Here is a 21,113-nt window from a genome sequence, read left to right as displayed (position 1 = left end):
TCACTTGGACTCGGGAAGGGGAACATCACACACTGGGGCCTATCATGGGGAGGGGGGAGGGGGGAGGGATTGCATTGGGGAGTTATATCTGATATAAATGAAGAATTGATGGGTGCTGACGAGTTGATGGGTGCAGCACACCAACATGGCACATGTATACATATGTAACAAACCTGCACGTTATGCACATGTACCCTAGAACTTAAAGTATAATAAAATAAAAAAAAAAAAGTCTTACTACTGCCATTTTGTTAATTATTCACTGGTTGTTTTGTAGATCCTTTGTTGCTTTCTTCCTCTCCTCTTGTCTGCCTTTTTGCTTAGGTGATTTTCTCCAGTGGTATGCTTTATTCCTTAATTTTTATCTTTTGTGTATTTACTAAAGTTTTTTTGCTTTGTGGTCACCATGAGATTTACATAAAATATAATTATAATAGGGTATTAATTTTTATTTTATTTTGTATATTTCTTCACTATGTCCTGTGCTCATAACAGGTTACTTTAAGCTGATAAAAACTTTAGGGAGGCCGAGACGGTCGGATCACAAGGTCAGGAGATCAAGACCATCCTGGCTAACGTGGTGAAACCCTGTCTCTACTAAAAATACAAAAAACTAGCAGGCGAGGTGGCGGGCGCCTGTAGTCCCAGCTACTCGGGAGGCTGAGGCAGGAGAATGGCGTAAACCCGGGAGGCAGAGCTTGCAGTGAGCTGAGATCCGGCCACTGCACTCCAGCCTGGGCGATAGAGCAAGACTCTATCTCAAAAAAAAAAAAAAAAAACCACTTTATTCACATTAAAAAAAAAAAAAAAAAAAACTACACTTTTACTCTACCCTCCTCACATTTTAAATTTCTAGTGTCATAATTTACATCGTTTTATACTGTGTATCCCTAAAATTATTGTAGCTATTATTATTTTAATAGTTCTGTCTTTTATCCTTCATACCAAAGCTATAAGTGATTTATATACCACAATTACAGGCTTAGAGTATTCTGAATTTGACTGTATACTTACTTTCACCATTGAGTTTTATACTTTCATGTTTTCATATGTTAGTACTTACTGTCCTTTTCTTTCAGCCTGAAGAACTCCCTTTTAGCATTCCTTTTAAGACAGGTCTGATGAAACTCCCTCAGCTTTTGTTCATCTGGGAAAGTCTTTAGCTCTCTTTCATTTCTGAAGGACAGCTTTGCTAGGTATTAATATAATATTGCTCGTTGGCAGTTTTCTTCCTGAAGTACTTTTGAACATATCGTCTCACTCTCTTCTTGTCTATAAGGATTCTGCTGAGAAAACTGCTGCTAGCTGTACTGGAACTCCTTTACACGTCATTTGCTCTTCTCTTGCTGCTTTCAGAATCTCTCTTTTTCCTTGATTTTCAACAGTTTATGTGTTGGTGTAGTCTTTGAACTAAAGCTGATTGGAGTTCTTTGACCTTCCTGTAACTAGATACTTATACCTTTCCTCAGATTTGCAAAGCTTTTCTCATTTTAAATAAGCTTTTTACCCCTTTGTTTCTCCTTTCTCCTCCATTTACTCCTATAACTTGAATATTTACTCTTTTGGTGCTGTCCCATTAATTCCATAAACTTTCTTCATTCTTTTTTTCTTCTTTCACTGTATGTTTTCAAATAATCTGTATATTCAGGTTTAAATTCTTTCTTCTAATTGTTCAATTCTGTTGGTGATGCTGTTACATTTTCTTTTCATTCATTGTGTTCTTCAGCTCTAGAATTTGTTTAATTTTTAAGAAATATATAATTTCAATCTCTCTGATAAACTTCTCATTTTGTTAACTTATTTTCCTGATTTCATTGAATTCTCAGTATTTTCTTGAAGTTCATGGATGTTACTTTTTATTTATTTATTTATTTTATTTTATTTATTTATTTATTTTTTTGAGACGGAGTCTCGCTCTGTCGCCTGGGCTGGAGTGCAGTGGCTGGATCTCAGCTCACTGCAAGCTCTGCCTCCCGGGTTTACGCCATTCTCCTGCCTCAGCCTCCCGAGTAGCTGGGACTACAGGCGCCTGCCACCTCGCCCGGCTAGCTCTTTTTGTATTTTTTAGTAGAGACGGGGTTTCACCGTGTTAGCCAGGATGGTCTCGATCTCCTGACCTTGTGATCCGCCCATCTCGGCCTCCCAAAGTGCTGGGATTACAGGCTTGAGCCACCACACCCGGCCGGATGTTACTTTTTAAAACAATGATTTTGAATTCTTTGTCAGGCAGTTCATACATCTCTATTTCTTTGGGTCAGCTTCTGGGAGATTATTGTGCTCTTTGGGTGATGTTACGTTTATGTCTCCTTGGTTTTTCATTTCTTATTGCCTTACATTGATGTCTGGGCATTTGAAGATGTAGAGACTTATTTTAGTCTTTGACTTGCTTTGTCTGGGAAAGCCCTTCACTAGTCACTCCATTCAGGAATTCTAGTCCAGCTGCCTGGTATCGTTCATAGGTTGGCTTGCTCTTAAGTGTCTTCACACTGGCTAGCCTGGTGCCTGGGTCAGCAAGGGGGTGAGCGCGGTGCCTGGTTCCATGGAGTTAAGCCTGAAACTTGGGTCCACTGGAGTGGACCTGTTGACTGGTTCTGTGGAATGGGCCTGCGTCTAACAGGGTGGGCCTGAAGCCTGGGTCCACTAGAGCTAACCTGGCACTGGGGTGGGCCTTGAGCCTGAGTCTGCAGGGGCCAGCCAGGCACTGGGATGAGCCTGGTGCTTGGGTCCACTGGGATAGGCTGAGTCTATGGGAGTGGGTCTGGGTCAAGAGTCCACAGGGGACTGGCCTGGAGCCTGGGTCTGCAGAGGTAGTCCTGGAGCCTCTGTCTATGGAGACTGGCCTAGAACCAGGGCCTACTAGGGTGAACTTGGAGTCTGTGTTTACTGGAGCAAACCTAGATCTTAGGTCTTTGGAACCTGCAGTTGACCTAGTGCTGGGGCAGGTGTGGAATCAGGATCTATGACAGCTTATCTGGAGTGTAGGATCATGGTTGCTGGCCTGGTATCTGAAGCCACTGAGGCTGGCTGAAAGCCTAGGGCTTTGGAGTCTGGCTAGAGCCTGGGACCACTTGTGTTGGCCTGGAGGCTGAGTGTGTAGGTGCTGGCCTGGAGTCAGGTCTGCAAAGTCTAGCCTGGGTCCTGGGGCTTCAGGGGCCAGTGTGAAACCTGGATCCACAAGTATGGTCCTAGAACTTGGGTCCATGGAGGCTGGTCCATCACTGGAGTCTACTAGGATAAGCCTAAACCCTGGGTCTGTGGGTGCTAGCCTGATGATTAGGGCTGTGGGCAGCTTGTCTGGAGCCTGGAGACACTGGGATTGGCCTGGTGCTGGAATAGATCCAGAGACTGAGTCTGCTGGGCAGGCCTGGGGCCTGCAGCTTTGGAATCCAACCTGGGGCTTTGAGATCTAGCGTGGCACCAGGGTGGGACTAAATGCTCGGTCCATGGGCACCAGCCTGGAGTCTGGGGCTACAGAAGCCTTTCTGGCACTGAGTTTTACCAGGACAAGCCACGTGTTAGGGTCTGAGGAAAAGTTTACTGCTAACTTCCTTCTCCTTTCCCCACATGAAGGGTTATCGCTCTCCATACTGTGCTGTCTGGGGTTGGGTGAGGGGTGGTGCAAGTAGTATAAAACTGTCCTTTTTAGACTCTTCAATGCATCATTTCTTTACTACACTCAGGTACTATAATCTCTGACCTGGTTTCCTTAGCTCTTGTAAAGGTATTTTTGTGCATGGATGTATGTTCAACTTGATGTTTCTGTGTGAGAGGAACATGGAAAGTCCTTTTCTATCATCTTGCTGATGTCCACTGAGATTAACTTTCATAATCAACTCTTGACTAGATTACTGAACAGTCACCTAGATTTTATTTTGACCCCCTCTAATCTATTCTCCAGATTGCAGCCAGAGTAATCTTTAAAAAACAATCTGATTATGTCACTCCCTGATTAAAACCTTTCATTAGCTCTTCATGGTTTTCAGGATAAAGTCAAAATTCCTTAACACAGCATGTAAGGACTTTCATGAATTAGTTCTCTTGACCTCATCCCTCAGCATTCACCTTTCCACTTATACTCACCAACAGCGCTTGAACTTGTTCCTGCCAATGTCATCTTTCTCTAAGCCCTGTCTCCTTCTCACCTCCGGGATAAACTTCTACAAAACTTTATACCTACCTTGGGCATCAATATCGCCAGAAATCCTGGATCAGGTACTACTCTGTTGATCTCTGTCAGAGCACTTATCCCTTAATAAAACATAATTGCCTGTTAACCTGGTTGTCCCTTTCCTCCACTTGGTTATGAGTTCTCTGAGGGCAGGGACCCAGTCTCAGTAAAAACCCTTGGTTCTTAACACAATGTCTGTCATACAGAAGAGATAGCTAAATATTTACTGAATTGATAGGTTGAATGGTATCTTTCTGAGCATAGATAAAGTAAGAACAACTAAGATTTGTTACTACTTTATGGTTTATAACATAATCATTATCTCTCATCAATTTTTATAACAATCCCATTAGGTAGGTGGTATCATTAACCATTTTTTATATATGAAGAAACAAGAACAGAGAAGTTAAGTGACTTTCCCAAGGTAGGACTCAAATCTAGGCTTCCTAGATAATTTTAGGATTGGGAATCTTCTACCAAACAACCACATCTCCACTGAAATATTTAGAACTGAGTGGGGTAATTCATTCTGCCGTAGGACTACAAATCATCCTCTGTGTAATTTAATCTTTTGAGATAAAAATGGCATTTAAATGAATTTTCAAAATAAAATGTCTAATTTGAATACCTGTATTGCTTAAACTTTTCATATAAAAAAACCTACATTTTTAACCACTGTATTTAACACCTCACAAAGCTGATAAAAATTCAGTATCTGTAGTACCTACAAAGCTTATACATATATTAATACTATAAATATCTGAGAATTGAGTCAGAAAGCTTACCTATTCTTGGAACAGTTCATAGCTATATGCCATTAGAAATGCCTAGTAAAAGCAAGATTCATAAATACTACTAATGTTCTTGCTAGGTGCAGTCACGAATGAACAGCACTATTACACAATTTCCTTTACCCTGCCCTAAGGTTATAAGCTATTTTTCTTGATGCGCTTGGCAAAGACCAAACTCAGTGAAGAGCTAATTTCTCACAAGACAAAAATGTTCTTTGAGAGACTGATTCCCAAGCATTAATCATTAATCATCCAAGCATTCATTATCAATCCTAATCACTTAATGTTGGTATTTCTACAAGGGTATATCATAATGTTCATAATTATACCACATTCTATAGTGAAAAAAAAGCAGCAGTCACCCAGACTTCTCCCATCCAGTTAACAGAGTCCTACTGTTCCAACATAGGATTATTTAAAATATTCAAACAACTATTTTAAGTTCATTTTTGAGACACATCTCAGTAATTTTTAAAAAACAAAATGAATACTTACAATACATCTTTGAAGTTTCCAAACACATACATATGCCTAAAGCTGTCAATAGCGATTACAGGACAATCTGCTGGAGTTTTCTGTATGTGCAGAAGAGGATGTCTAAATTTGTCACAATCAGCATGTAAAAAGTTTATTGTACCTTTTAAAACAAAAAGAATTTTGAGAGGTAAATTCAAATTTTCTTGATAATATTTTCATAAGATTGCAAGCTCACAAAAAGTGACATACTAAAAAAGCACCCCAACATTCTTAAGAGTAATATAGATCAGAAAAACTAAAACCTAAATATCTAACACTTAAAATAGGTAGGCTTTTAGTTCTTAGGGCACGAAATATAACTTCTTTAGAAATCATATTGACTTAGCCCAAATTTGAAGGCTATAATGAATGTTTTACTTTCCTTAAATGGGCAATCATTTACTTTGCAGATTACCAGGTTCTAGGCAGGAAGTTCAAATTGATATATAAGCCATTCTCATGGGACCATTTTCATACCAGCCTATTCCAGCCATACTGGTTGATTTTTAGTCAAATTCAACCTGCAAGATAGTATGTGACTAAAATGGGCAGCTCTATACAGTAACTTTAGTTTATTTTGTTTGACTTTCTTCCCCAACTACAGAGGAAAAGCTGGTGATACCTCAAATTCCATTAAATGCTTTGGAGAAATCCACAGACAACTTTCTTTCATTTAGAAATAAACGTTAATCAGACTGTGTAAGCTCTCTCAGTAATATCTGGGAGTGTCCATCGGAAAAGGAGTCAGACAAGCAATGAAAGAAAGTGCCCAGAACTAATGCTCATTCATGACCCTGCTTTTCATGAACTTTGATTTTTCTCTCCAAAATAGTAATGGTTAGAAGACAAACAAAAAACACTACTTCGCTCTACTATTATTATCGCCCTACTAACGCCTCCTTACTGTCACATTTGAATGCACTAAAATAAAGTTTTAACCCAAATATGTTTATGTGATTTGAAAATAATGGGAGGGGAGACGATGAAAGGGGGAAAGAAAAGAGAGAAAGAAATGATGAAAATAAACACCTTAATCTGTCTACCTTTTTCACTTATTAATTGCCGAGCTACTTCATTCTGGAATATTTCTAAACTTTCTGTATCTTCTTTCATGTGAAAGAGTATGAGAAAAGGCAGTCCTTCTTCTGTCAATTCCTGTAGAGAGAAGCATTCAATGAGAATTATCAGGCTTCTCCATTCAGTTGTAGCTATTTTCTAGGTAGGAACAATTTTGAACGTGACCCATGTAATGCAATAGTTGTAATATCCCAGGGGGGGAAGAAAAGGCTCAGTGGTGTGAATAAACATTAGCCTGAACAGAGGACTGAATTCACTCCCCTCCCCACCTCAAGTACCCAGGCAGTCAGAGGATCCACATGCCCTGCTTTGCTGCAGAAACTGATCTGCCTTAAAGGAACTACTGTCTGTCAGCCAGTATGGGATACGAGGCGTCAGGGTTAGGCTGTTGAACTCATGACATATAGAGGTGAACTATGCTGGTTCTTTACCAAGGCGTTAATTTTAGGGTATTTTCAGTTTTCACAAGTAACACTGAAAACTGAGTATATCAGCAATAAACAAATCTGATTTGCAAATTTTTTTGTATTCTAAGGTTGCGAAAACCATTACACTTACATATAAAACTTAACCAAAGCTGAAGTGTTTTATCCAGGGTAAAAGACAAAAACTCCATTATTTACTAATTTTCAACCAATACAATTATTAATAAATACCTGCCCCTATATATTTTTATATATCTCTTTACACACATACAAAAGCACCTTGAAAATTATAAAATGCTATTAAAATTTTTATTGTTGTAATTGGAGAATAATACAATGGGTAGTCATGATTAAATGAAATGTGATACGTAGATAGATTTAATCATTTATTCTCCCCAACAAATGCTAAGTTCTGAGTCATCAGAAAAAGTCCAGAAAGGGTCTCAAAACAAAATTATTTTCATCAACTATCCTTTTGAGGCTCTGTCCATAAATTTAGGAACTACCTCACCAGAAAGTACAAATGTACTTTATTTAAAAAAAAAAAAAAAAAATTAAACTGGGACCTATTTTACAAGATTAAAAGTTTTCTTCTGGTTCTCATCTCCATATTTAAGCCTGTTTCACTTGTATATAAGATCAATTATTAAGCCTCTTGTTACACTTATTTTTTTAAAAAACTGCGATACAATTAGCATACCATAAATTTCACCACCGTTTTTTGGAGACAGGGTCTCACTCTGTCACCCAGGCTGGAGTACAGCCTCAACCTCCCCAGGCTCAGGTGATCCTCCCACCTCAGCCTCCCAAATAGTGAGGACTACAAACATGCATGACCATGCCCAGTTCATTTTTGTTATTTTTTGCAGAGATGGGTTTTCGCCATGTTGCCCAGGTTGGTCTCAAACTCCTGGGCTCAAGCAATCTGCCTGCCTCAGCCTCCCAAAGTGCTGGAATTACAGGTATGAGGCCACACACCTAGTCCATCATTTTTAAGTGTACAATTTTGTGGTTTTAACTATATTCACAAGGTTGTGCAAATATCACCACTAATTACAGAGTTTTTCTTTTTTTCTTGAGATGGAATCTCACTCTGTAGCCCAAGCTGGAGTGCAGTGGCGCAATCTCAGCTCACTGTAACCTCTGCTTCCCATGTTCAAGTGATTCTCCTGCCTCAGCCTCCTGAGTAGCTGGGACAACAGGCGTACACCACCATGCCCAGCTAATTTTTTTGTATTTTTAGTAGAGACGGGGTTTCACCATTTTGGCCAGGATGGTCTTGATCTCCTCACCTCATGATCTGTCCCCCTCAGCCTCCCAAAGTGCTGGGATTACAGGCATGAGCCACTGCGCCCACCCTAGAACATTTTTTATCACTTCAAAAAGAAACCACATACCCGTTAGTAGTGATTCCCATTTCCCCTTTCCCTACCCCCTGGCATCACATTAATCTTTTAGTAAGCTGATTTTTTTTTTCCTCATCTTTTATCTCTTGGACTCCCATTTTTTCTTCCACCATCCATTAACTGATGCTGGTCTCAATGGTTGTCTTTGGACTTCTCTGCTCTAGCCTGACAACTTCATGTAGTTCAACAGTTTCGATCACTACTTCTGATCACTTATCTGTGTCTACAAGCCCAGCTCCAGTACAGAATCCAAGCCTAGGTTTCCATCTGCCTGCTTAACATCTCCATTTCAAATTCTAAACAAGTACCTTAAATACTCAAACTACTGCCTAGTCCCCTCCTGTCTAACCTCCTTCTCCTATCTCCCCATTTTCTTTAGTACTTCTACTTCTCTCTTAGCACTTTTCTTTGCAGGATGTAGTGCCTCTTCTCTAAAGCCATCTCTCATTCCACCCCATCCCTGTCAAAGGAAAATTCTTTTTTCTAAACTCCAAGAGCATTTTGTCAGTGGAAAATTCTTTCTTCTAATCCCCAAGAGCATTTTATCAGTGCCCCTCATGTGGAATGGGGCATGACTTTGTGTTACATTATCTGTACATATGAAATATTAAACTGAAAACCCCTTGAAGACAATCTTACTTCATTTCTGTTTTGCTCACAATCAACATATGTCAATAAATAAACAAATGCTTCTAAATAGGTGGTAATGTATGCTGCTTAGGCTTCCAAGTTTACCTATGTCCATACAAGCATATTCTTTACCAAACAAATGTTAAAAGATTAAGGAGAAGAATATGAAGATAACCAGATTTACAGGAAACAGATATTTCCCCACAGATTAAATGATTTAATGGTTGGTTAAATGGTTAAATGGTTGGTTACAGCATAACAAATCTCAAGAAGTATTAAATGTGCTGACAACCACGGGGAAGGGCGCTACCCTGTTTCATTGTTTAAGATTTTCCAGGTCAAGGCCGGGCGCGGTGGCTCAAGCCTGTAATCCCAGCACTTTGGGAGGCCGAGACGGGCGGATCACGAGGTCAGGAGATCGAGACCATCCTGGCTAACACGGTGAAACCCCGTCTCTACTAAAAAATACAAAAAACTAGCCGGGCGAGGTGGCAGGCACCTGTAGTCCCAGCTACTCGGGAGGCTGAGGCAGGAGAATGGCTTAAACCCGGGAGGTGGAGCTTGCAGTGAGCTGAGATCCGGCCACTGCACTCCAGCCTGGGCGACAGAGCGAGACTCCGTCTCCAAAAAAAAAAAAAAAAAAAGATTTTCCAGGTCTACACCTTTAAATCTGGTTTTAAAAATTATCCCTGAAAGAACTGCCAGAGCAGGCGAATAGTCATGACAAATTCTTAAATTTTCCTGGGCCTCTGAGGACTAAATGAGTGAATGCAAATTGTCTTAAAAAATGTAAGTAATCCAACTAAACATACCTGAGGCCTACAGAAGTAAGAAAACCAGGGACAGGCTGGGCGTGATGGCTAACACCTGTAATCCCAGCACTTTAGGAGGCTGAGGCGAGTGGGTCACCTGAGGTCAGGAGTTCAAGCCTGACCAACATGGTGAAACCCTGTCTCTACTAAAAATATAAAAATTAGTTGGGCGTGGTGGCAGGCACCTGTACTCCCAGCTACTCCTTCAAGGCTGAGGCAGGAGAATCCCTTGACCCTGGGAGGTGGAGGTTACAGTGAGCCGAGGTCGTATCATTGCAGGCCAGTCTGAGTGACAAGAGCGAAACTCCATCTCAAAAAAAAAGGAGTGGGGGGAGGGGGGAGCTAGGACATTCATTTGATAAACTGTAAGCAGAAAGAGTCTAATCCACCCTCTCTTTCAAAACCAAGTTTAAGATCAAAATGGAAAAGACTAACAATTCAAATATAAATAAATAAGTATTTTTTAAATGTTTACTTTCTTAAAGTTTGATTTAAAGTACCTCAAACATTCTGCTTTACAATTGCTTGTCTTAACTATTCTATTAATTAATTCTAAGTTTTTTTTTTATATATAAGTATGAATGTGCGTTAAAAAGCAGAGGGAGCTTAAATCCCAATCATCTTCTAGGCTGCTGGTACTATAAAACTGTGACACACCACTGACACCTTGTGGCCAAACACTCAAATTGTAGGAGCAGTATTTTGAATTCCGTGAAATGTCTTACAGTCCACTTTAAAATGCTATTAATGACAGGAAAGAGATGGAAGCAAGACAAGATTATGTGTGCTACATCCAATCTATATATCCAGTATTAAAAAGAAAAGAATACAAAATTAAGTGCATTGCACATAGAAGGGTATTATTCAATGAAAAATAAGAATTATGTATATTCTAGTGAAATTTTTTTACTTTGCCTTGCAATGAGAAATGGTTTGAAAGCCACTATTTGATCCAAACATTTGAATTCCTATACCTGAGCATCCAGTGTGTCATGGGGGTTAATGACACATAATTAAAGACTGAAAGACACCCAATCTGAGCATATTTATTCAAACCATCTCAGAAAACTACAATGACTTAAGATGCATCTTAACAATATGAATTACTCAGAATCCAGGAAAATACTACTTTGAGAAGAAGGTTCAAAAATAACACTGAAAGAAGCAACAGAACATTACTGAACAAAAAAATACTCTGGTCACTAAGAATGGTCTCCAAGTGCCAAGCTGTCACACAGAAATAAAGGTTGAGTATCTCTTATTCAAAATGCCTGGGATGAGAAGTGTTTTGGATTTTGAAATATTTCCATTATTCTTAACGCTTCAGCATCCCTAATCTAAAAATATAAAATGCTCCAAGAGTGTCATGGAGGTACTCAAAAAATTTTGGATTTTGGAGCATTTCAGATTCCAGATTTTCAAATTAGGAATACTCTCTGAAATTCTAAAAAACTAGGGAAAAGGAAGCAGAATCAAAGAATCGCAGGAACAAAAGAAACCAGAAAACTTGGTAAAGCAACTTCTTTAAACCAAAAAAAGAGACTTTGCAAGAAAAGGCTTGTGTTAGAATTTTCACTCAAAAGTCTTCTATAATTCAAAATTCCAAAATATTTTAAAATATGGCATTGCATTAAGATACTAACCAGTGCAACAGAGCCTGATAAGTTTATGATATTTAAGCTTGCAGGATTGAAAACATATTAATCACATTTCATGAGAAACCATTTTTAGAACTTTGATTTGAGAAATAGCTATTATAAACAAGTAGGATGTCTCAGTGGGAGTATTCTTACATGTTAAACTGGATCCTGGCAGCACTAATCCTTTCTATGAAACACTCAGCAAAGAGCCAGTGTAAGATGACTTAGGCTTGCAATGATCTGTCCAAGCAGACACACCCAGAGAATCTCATACAAACATTCATACATTTGATTTGAAATTGCTACAAACTTAATAAGAATTAAATATTATTTTATGGTGGAAAAGGTACACCAAAAATGTACCATGCTGACATAAAAATACTAACTTATTTTTATGTACTAAAATGCAAAGGCAACATTTAAATCAGGTAAAAAAAAATCTTATAACGAGTTTTTAAATGCTGTTGGCATAGACTTCTGCTTCCAGAAAGATGAAGTAGACACTTTTCTCTATTTCTCCCAGGAAGTTCAGCTAAAAATCCTGGACATTATATAAACAAACCTAAGGCCCTGAAAAGCGAATAAAACAAAGCAGACTGGCTAAGGACTTAAGGACCTAAGAATGGCACTCAGTTCCTTGAGTTTTCCTTTTGCCTTATACATCTCAGTCTAAGTGTTGGAAATGCCAATGGACACAGATCAGAAATACCCCAAGAATGCATTCTCAAGATGAAGAGGGGGCAAAGAGCATTCTGGTTTGCTCACAATGGTCAGTCCCAAAAGTTAAGTGTTGCTCTCTCTTCCCCAAGAAAGGGGGAAAGAGATACTGAGATCTAAGAGCTGGAAGCCTCTGGAAAGACTCAGGGAGAATTTCAGGGAATCTTGGAGAGTTCACATATATTATCTCCAAATCTTAAAGCACTTACCAATATACATATACCTTAGTAACAGAAGGCATCAAATCTGAGATTATATTCTTCCTTAAGAACTCCAGGTTTTGTTGTATTACAATTAGGTTAAGCTACAGTGCTAAAAACTACATTCTGCAGTAATAATGGATGTACTTTGGACTAATCTTACTACTAGGAAAATTAGAAAAACCAGAGTAATAATAATAAGAATAAACCACCTTTTTGAAAGCATCCAAAAGTTAAAAAAAAAAAAAAAAAAAAAAAAAAAAACAGGAAAGAATTATGGGCCAAGACTGGAATAGGAGGAAATCCAGAACATTAAGCATTGCATTTGAAGCTGCTTTTCTTCTAGGACCATCTGTCTTTCCAGAAAAGGCAACTGATAGTGCTCAATCCCACTGATCATCAGGGAAATACAAATTAAAACCACAATGAAACTCTACTACACATACACCAAAATAGATTAAAAATGTAAATAGCTGATACAAATGTGGGTAAGGATGTGGAGCAATGTGAACTTTGATACACTACTGGTAGGAATGTAAACTGCTAAAACCACTTTGGAAAAACTGGTTATCATACACTGAAATTGAATGTATATATGCCCTATGACTTGACAATTCTATTCATAGGTATATATATCCAGTAGAAATCTGTGCATATATTCACCAAAAGACATAATAAGAATGTTCATAGCAGCATTATTCACAGTAGTCAAAATCTAGAAGCAGTCTAAATGTCCACCAATAGTAGAATGGATACATTGTGTTATATTTATATAGGGAATTATATTCAGCATGAAAATGAATGAACTACAGCTTCATGCAATATGAATGAATTCCATAAATATAAAGTTTGAGTGAAAGAAGCCAGACACAAAAGACATGATTCTATTTTAGGTTCAAAAACAGGAAAAACTTCCTATAGTCCTATTCAAAGTAAGTGGTGATTATGAAGATGGTAAATGGGGGTAATGACTGAGAAGGAAGACAAGGGGTTTGGAAATATTTTATTTCTTGACTTAGCTCAGGGATTGACAAATTAGAGCCATGGGTCAAATGTGACTTGCTGCCTGATTCTGTTAGGTCCATAAGCTATAACTGGTCTTTAATTGTTTGGTCTGTTTTTTTTTTTTTTGAGATGGGGTCTCACTCTGTCGCCCAGGCTGGAGTGCAGTGGTGGATCCCAGCTCACTGCAACCTCTGCCTCCCGGATTCAAGTGATTCTCCTGCCTCAGCCTCCCAAGTAGCTGGGACTACAGGCGCCTGCCACTATGGCCGGCTAATTTTGCATTTTTAGTAGAGATGGGGTTTCACCATGTTAGTTAGCCAGGCTGGTCTCGAACTCCTGACCTCAGGTGACCCACCTGCCTTGGCTTCCCAAAGTGCTGGGATTACAGGCGTGAGCCATGGCACAGGGCCCTGGTCTTTACATTTTTAAATAATTGGGGAAAATTTTAAAAATATTTCATGGCATGTGAAAAGTATGTGTCCAGAAATAAAGGTTTATTGAAACACAGCCACACACATTTGTTTACGTATTGTCTAAGGTTACTTTTGTGCTACAACCGAAAAGTTGAGTAGCTGCCACAGAGATTATATGAACTGCAAAGCCTAACATACTTATTACCTGACTCTTTGTTGAAAAAAATTGTCTACCCTCTCTCTTAGTTTGAGCTGCTATATTAAAGTACCATAAACTGGGTGGCTTGCAAATTAACAGAAATTCATTTCTTACCATTCTGGAGGCCGGGATCGAAAATCAGGGTGCCAGCATGGTCAGTTCTAGTGAGAGCTGTCTTCTAGGTTGTAGACTGCCTACTTCTCATTGTATCCTCACATGGCAGAAAGACAGCTACATAACTCTCCGAGGTCTCTTTTATGAGGTTACTAATCCCGTTCATGAGGACTCCATCTCATGAATGGAGGATTCACTCCCTAATACTATCACATTGGGGATTAGGATTTCAACATATGAATATTAAGACACACAAATATTTGTTCCATACCACTGTAAGTAGTGATTATATGGGTATGTTTACTCTATGATAATTTTGGGGGACCAGATATTTAAACTGTGATTTATATACTTACAATTCTTTGAAGTGTATATGCATACACGAAGTTTTTAAAAACTGTACCTAATACAAAGTTTTTAAAAACTTGCATTCTTAGGCCATTGATTTTAAAAACAAAAGACCTGGAATGAAAGATATGTCTTACATAAAGTAAAGAAAGGACAGAGGTCCTTACAGACATAACTCTTCGTACTTGTTCCTCCAGCCTCTTAGGTTTTTAAGTTTTTTTTTGGTGGGAGTTGAAAGAATTTTGATGGACTTGATTTCAGATGCATGGGATGACTGAGGTCAGTTACATGATCACTGCTAACTGCTTTCATTATTTATAATGAAAAAGACAACATTAACTGCTTTACAAAAAACAGAAGAATCTTTTAATGGCAAAGGATTATTCATTAGATAGAAATAATTGTAACTAAAATCTGCAAAGCACTGCTCCTAAAGCAGCAGTCCCCAACCTTTTTGGCACCAGGTCCCAGTTTCATCGAAGACAATTTTTCCACTGATCGGGGTGAGGGATGATGATTTCGGGATGAAACTGTTCCACCTCAGATCATCAGGCATTAGTTAGATTCTCATAAGGAGAATGCAACCTAGATCCCTCACATGCACAGTTCACAAGAGGGTTCACATTCATATGAGAATCTAATGCTGCTGCTGATCTGACAGGAGGCAGAGCTCACGCCGTAATGCTCTCTCGCTGGGCCGCCCTCTTCCTAGCAGGCCATGGACTGATACAGGTCCGCAGCCCAGAGGCTGGGGACCCTTGTTCTAAAGGACATCCACCCAAACAGGGATCCTCAACCAACAGATGGGCATCAGAATCACCTGAAAGGCATTTTCAAACTCATTTTCAAGGTTGTGGTGAACTACTACTATTACTGGAAATGTAATAGAGGGGTTCTGGGACAGCAAAGGTGAAGAATCACTGGCTTATATTACAGAAACAGCTATGACATAGTTATGTTCACTATATGATTCTTACAACTGATAACTCTGTTAACATAGTAAGACAGGTGGAAGAAGCTTGTGGTTTCAGACATTTGAATTTAAAGTAACAATACACAGTAGAAAGCCCATACCTCTCCATTTTCAAATGTTATTTCTCGGACAAGAGGAACACATTTATCTTGAATCCAATTGTAAGTCACATCAAAATTTGTCATAGCTCCCAAGTACACCATATCTGGAGCAGAATGCTATTACAAAACAGAAAAAAAAAAAAAAAAATTAAATCTAACCTGTGCTAGCAAAAGCATATTCTTTTTTTTTTTTTTTTTTAAAGCAAAGTCTCACTCTGTCACCCACGCTGGAGTACAGTGACATGATCATGGCTCACTGCAGCCTTGACCTCCCGGGCTCAAGCAATTCTCCTACCTCAGCCTCCACAGTAGCTGGGACTACAGGTGTGTGCCACCATGCCAAGCTAATTATTTTATTTTATGCAGAGATGTGGTCTTGTTCTGTTGCCCAGGCTAAAAAGTACATTCTTAAATCCATCCATGAACTCAGAAAAATCTACTGGTGTTACAAAAGAAACATAAATCATGGAACTTCCAAGAAAGAGGGCCATGGGTGGTAAAAAGCAGGTAATTCTGTGATTACCAGTGAGCTAATAATCTAACCTGTGACACCCAAGCCTATTGCTTTTTCTTGGATTTAGGCCAATTAACTCTTTTTCAGTATCCTCACCAAAGGCAGGAAGGCATTGTGAAAAGAAGAATTCTCCAAATGAATTAATTTAGCTATTCCTTAGAGCTGAAAATTTTAGAAATTACTTCTTTTAGAAGAAAATACGGATAGTGAAAAAGCCTTGAAAAATACAAGATGCTATATGGATGTAAAGCAAGACTATTTCATTTTATTACCTCCATATCTATTTCCACATTAACTCAAAATCAATTATCTATGAAGTGTCTAAAATGATAAAAATAATAGCTAATATTAATCGATAAACTTACTGTGTCTAGGCATGATTGTGAACATTTTATATGTGTTGATTCATTTAAACCTCCCAACATCCCTATAAAGCAAGTACTGTTATTATCATCCCATTTTTACTAATTAAGAAACTGAAGCATGGGGAAGCGAAGAAACTTTCCCAGAGTAACATACCTAAGAAGGTGGCACATTTGACATTCAAACCCAGTCTGATGCCACCAGAGCCCATGCTCTGAACAACCACACTACCACTGGGAGATACGTACTGCATTCTGATAATCTAGAGATGATGATACTAAGTAAGCTACTCAAAGAAATGCACTTGCAAAAAATATAAGCAAACACCTATGTGAATTTAAAATAGAAACTTTCTAAGCAAGAAATTCATTTATCTGCACAAAAATTAAAAATCTCAGTGTAAAAACACTGTAAACAACATTAAAATGAAAACTACAAATTGAAAAAATATCCATAAATTTCCTTTTTTTTTTTTTTTTTTGGCCATTGCAATGGCAGGCCCTTGGTGAATTTGGGATAACACATGCTATGATTTTTGCCTCTTAGTTATGGTTACCATCACCTGGTAGGGCCTAATCAGCTACTTAAAACTTCTTACCCTACAGGTTAAAAACAACCTAGCTGCTCCTTATTACCTGGCAGGTACTGAGTAAATTTATACTCCAGGAGATTTGGGAGTTTGGCTAGTACAATACTAGCCTAATACAACAGGTAGAAATGACAATCACAGGCAACTGCAGCATTTTAAAAATTTGGCTCCCAGACTGAACGCCAGAGAGGTAGAAAAGGCCTGAGAGTCAGGAGATCCCTAAGGCCAGCTCTGCTACTCTAATGCCTGTGTGACTTTAGGCTTCTGTGGTCCCATCTTCGTTTTGAAGGGTTTAGATCAGCACAAGATGATGCTTCAAAGTTCCTTTCAATTCTAAAGTTCTATGATTCTCTGAACATTAACACAGATAAAACTACATTTTATACATGTATTTAAATTATATCTTATCATATAACATTAAGAAATAGCAACTTACCCCTGGTGGTTTGTAGATTATGTTGTCTCCACTGTATCTTTCCGGTTTTGAAACATCTCTACAGGAAGGGAGAAACAGTAATAAACCTGAATGACAGGATTCTGCAATGTAGGAATTACAGACTTGAAATACATACTTATCCATCATTGTCCCTATTATAAGACTATGCAATACCAAGAAAAGCATACATTTAAAGAAAACATTTAATATGAGGCAGACTTTTTAAAGGAAAATTTTAGTTAGTTGTTTTTGTGTTTTGTATAAGTTTAGATTGGGAGTTTTAGCACTAAAAGGTTGTTTTTGACCCCAGACTGTTTTCTAGCAACTAGGGATCAACGTAATTGGTTTGGTCACAAGGACTGAAACAAAAACAAAAACAAAAACAAAACCCGAAATAACCCACATCACTAAAATATAGTTCCATAAATAAGTAATTTTTTGTTTATTTGTCCATTGTTGTTTCCTGAACCTAGTACAGTATCTGGCACACAAAAGTTGTTCAATAAAAATATGTAGAGTGAATACTACAACAAATTACTTTTGTAATCAATTATTTTTAGATTAATTGAATATTGATTTATCTCTAGTTTCTAATTAGAGTAGTCCAGGAGATAGGGGCAAGGGGTGCTAACCTAGATTGATAACAGTGAGAACAGAAAAAATGTGTTCCATTAATTGATTAATTCAATAACTATTTACTATGTGCTTCCTTTATACCAGCTATGCCTTGACATTGGGTAAACAGGAGTGAACAAAACTAATAAAACTCTCTCTCTCATGGAGTTTACATTTTGGTGAGTAGAGATAGACTAACAAGTAGATATATTTATCTTTGGTGGTTACAAAAAAATGCTATGAAGAAAATAAGTGGAGTAAGTAGATAAAGAATGACAAATTTAATGATGGTAGTGCTACTTTATATAAAGTTATCAGGCAAAGACTTTCTGATGAGATGACATCTGGGAGAAGCACTTTCAGATACAGGCTCTGCTGCAGAAGTGTGCTTGCAGCATTTAATGAATATGGGTTGGGCACAGTGGCTCATGCCTATAATCCCGGCGCTTTTGGAGGCAGAGGCAGGAGGATCACTTGAGGCCAGGAGTTCAAGACCATCCTGGGCAACATGTGAGACTTCATCGCTTAAAAAACAAAAAACAAAAAACTAATAATGCACACAATAAAACATACAAACAAAATCTTACAAAAGCATTAAAGCAAGGACAAACAATAAAGGCCAAAAAATGAAGAGGATATATTGTGCCAGACATCCAGGCTCCACTCAAGATAGCTACTACAATTGAGCCTAACAGTCATGAGCCAATGAAAAGAAATAATACTGCATGGAAGTCAAAGGATGGTTGAGATAACCTCCAATGAGGAGAGAGGGTCAAGAACAGAACCACAAAAATGATTCTATCTTGAGAAAAAGAAAAAAAAAAAAAAGGAGATAAAGTCAGAGAATTCAGACAGGTAGGGTCCAAACCAGGGGGATTCAATGTAAGTGTTGACACAGCAGAAAAAGAAAAAGGTAGTTGAACATCACACCCTTCAGAGGAATTGAAAAGGATTAAGATGTTTAAAAGACCACTCAATTTGGTAATTAAGAAGTCATTTTGTGACTGTGTAGAGACAAGTTTCATTAGAGCAATGGAGGTGAAAGTTAGCTTCCAAAAGGTTAAGTTTTTTACTGGTTAGAATTTGAGAAAATCAAGGTAGCCAGGCATAAACTAGTCTTTGAAAAAAAAAAAAAAAGAATAAAAAGAAAGATGACATTATAGCTTAAGAGAAGAGGCAGGTCAGGAAAGAAAGAAGCATGTTTTCAGAAAAGGAAAGCAGTTCTTAAAAAGGGTCAGGTTGAAAACACAAGAAAGCAGGAACAGCTGGTGGATCAAAGCCCCAGAGGAGTTTGAAAGGACAGTTCCAAGGATACCAGTGAACAGGTTAGCCTTAGAAAGAATTGTTCCTCTGAGACAGGGAAGATATAAGAAAAGGTGGTGGAGAGATGGAGATGAATGAAGACGATAAAACTCATGCTTCTTAACAAGAAAGACAGTGTGTTGTTTCACTGTGGTAACCCCACAGATTAGCAATTTGTCTAACATAGGATAAGAGTTAATAAATGAGTTCAATAAAAGCACGAATGAGTTAATTGTTAACTTGTACATTTTTTCCTGCTTGCCCACATTCTGAAATAGATAATACTATAGAAAGAAAAATAGAGTTTTAAAACCTTAAAAAGAATTCAGAGACAGGTATAAAGACTGTTTGGTGATTTTAAAAGGACTGAGATCATTTTTGGAGAGATCACCTTCAGAAAATGACCAAATACAACAGGAATTTAACATGGCAGCCAAACCAACCCACTAACACACTTTTAAATAAGATACTTACCCAAATGCAGAAAGAAAGGCACAGTCATCATGCAAAATATTCGCTACTCGTTCAAAAACTCTATAGTTGTCCGAGTCCTTTTGCTCAAAATATCCAATGATATTTCTTTTGCTGCGCTGTAAAATAAAGTATGTAATTATTTTGCAAACACACATAGTTTTATAAACATGTTATTTCATTTACCCCTTATCTTAGTCTAGTTATTGTTCAAATGAAGTATGACTATAAATGCATATTTAGTTTTTAACACCTAGTCCAAAACTATTAAAGATTACATTGGGTTGAAAACAATCTTAACTATAATAAATATAATCATAAACATTTCCTTCTAGCATTTAAAATTTTTAAGAAATAGATAACTATTTGATCAGTGACAATCTTTTCCTAAGTAAGGGGACTAATTCTAAAATGTGTTAAAACAATGTATCAGTCATAACTTGTGACTGTTGGAGAGACTCCTCCACGGCTCTCTCACACTCCTACCCATCTTACTGGGTCTACCAAAAAATGCAAGACTGACTACTCTTTATCCAGGCCATTTCTCAGAGTTGTGCTTGCAGCAAGCAATACTGAGATATGAGGGAATGCCTCCAGCCAGGACAAATGCAGGGTTACTGCTTGCTCTGAAATAGTGAGTTCTCCAAGCTCAGTGTCCCTCTCCTGTGACATAACCCACTGCCTGTGCAGGTATCCATCTGGGGAGTCCTCTGTATCGCCTCCATAGGATTTGGAGGGCAAGGAATCAAATGCAAACATGCTCACACTACTTGCTGTGATGTGAGCAATAAAGTCCTTTGTCTCTGACCCAGCAGTCTTGTGTCTTCTAACAGAATCCATGAAATGGTAATTGGTTAGTTTAGCTTGCAAGTAGGGTAAAATCAAATCTCAAACCTGACAGTGATGATTGGTGATTGTGATAGAGCCCAAACTCAATTGTTTTTGCTTTTGTTGTTGTTGTCTTTAAAACACTACCCAGTGTACAAAGAAAGGGGTGTGCTAAACTTATTATTAAGCAGAGGTTGTTTTAGAGGACATTAAAACTCATAAAAAGAGCTCATACAAGAGTGATTAGAGCAGACACCCTGAAGGTCTCCACAAGAAAAATACAGAAGCTCTGGTTGTATATACTTGACTTTAACTTCCATTTCTTTATAATTGAGGCTTTCATATGTGCTCAATTCACATTAGTACAGCTTTACTGTATGCTATATCTTTCATCCAGAAGTTCAGTATAACGTAAGTATTTCCCTTGAGATTAATTCAAAATAATTCAACTCATTAAGTA

General features: G+C 38.1%; 1 protein-coding gene across 1 annotated transcript in view; it reads right to left on the bottom strand.

The window, feature by feature from the left end:
* ERP44 (endoplasmic reticulum protein 44) overlaps positions 1–21,113 on the bottom strand; it is a 124,263-nt gene that overhangs the window by 21,991 nt on the left and 81,159 nt on the right. Inside the window, exons 6-10 of the mRNA XM_031934117.1 lie at positions 19,829–19,944; positions 17,438–17,495; positions 15,536–15,652; positions 6,519–6,630; positions 5,455–5,596 (exon numbers count right to left, since the gene is read on the bottom strand). Of these exons, the coding sequence (XP_031789977.1) occupies positions 5,455–5,596; positions 6,519–6,630; positions 15,536–15,652; positions 17,438–17,495; positions 19,829–19,944 (545 nt within the window). The remainder of the gene's footprint in view (positions 1–5,454; positions 5,597–6,518; positions 6,631–15,535; positions 15,653–17,437; positions 17,496–19,828; positions 19,945–21,113) is intronic.

This window comes from Piliocolobus tephrosceles, chromosome 14, assembly GCF_002776525.5.
Source record: "Piliocolobus tephrosceles isolate RC106 chromosome 14, ASM277652v3, whole genome shotgun sequence".
NCBI classification, from domain to species: Eukaryota; Metazoa; Chordata; class Mammalia; order Primates; family Cercopithecidae; genus Piliocolobus; species Piliocolobus tephrosceles.
The sequence above is the reverse complement of the archived record's forward strand: the minus strand, read 5'-3'. Positions and strand labels throughout refer to the sequence as shown.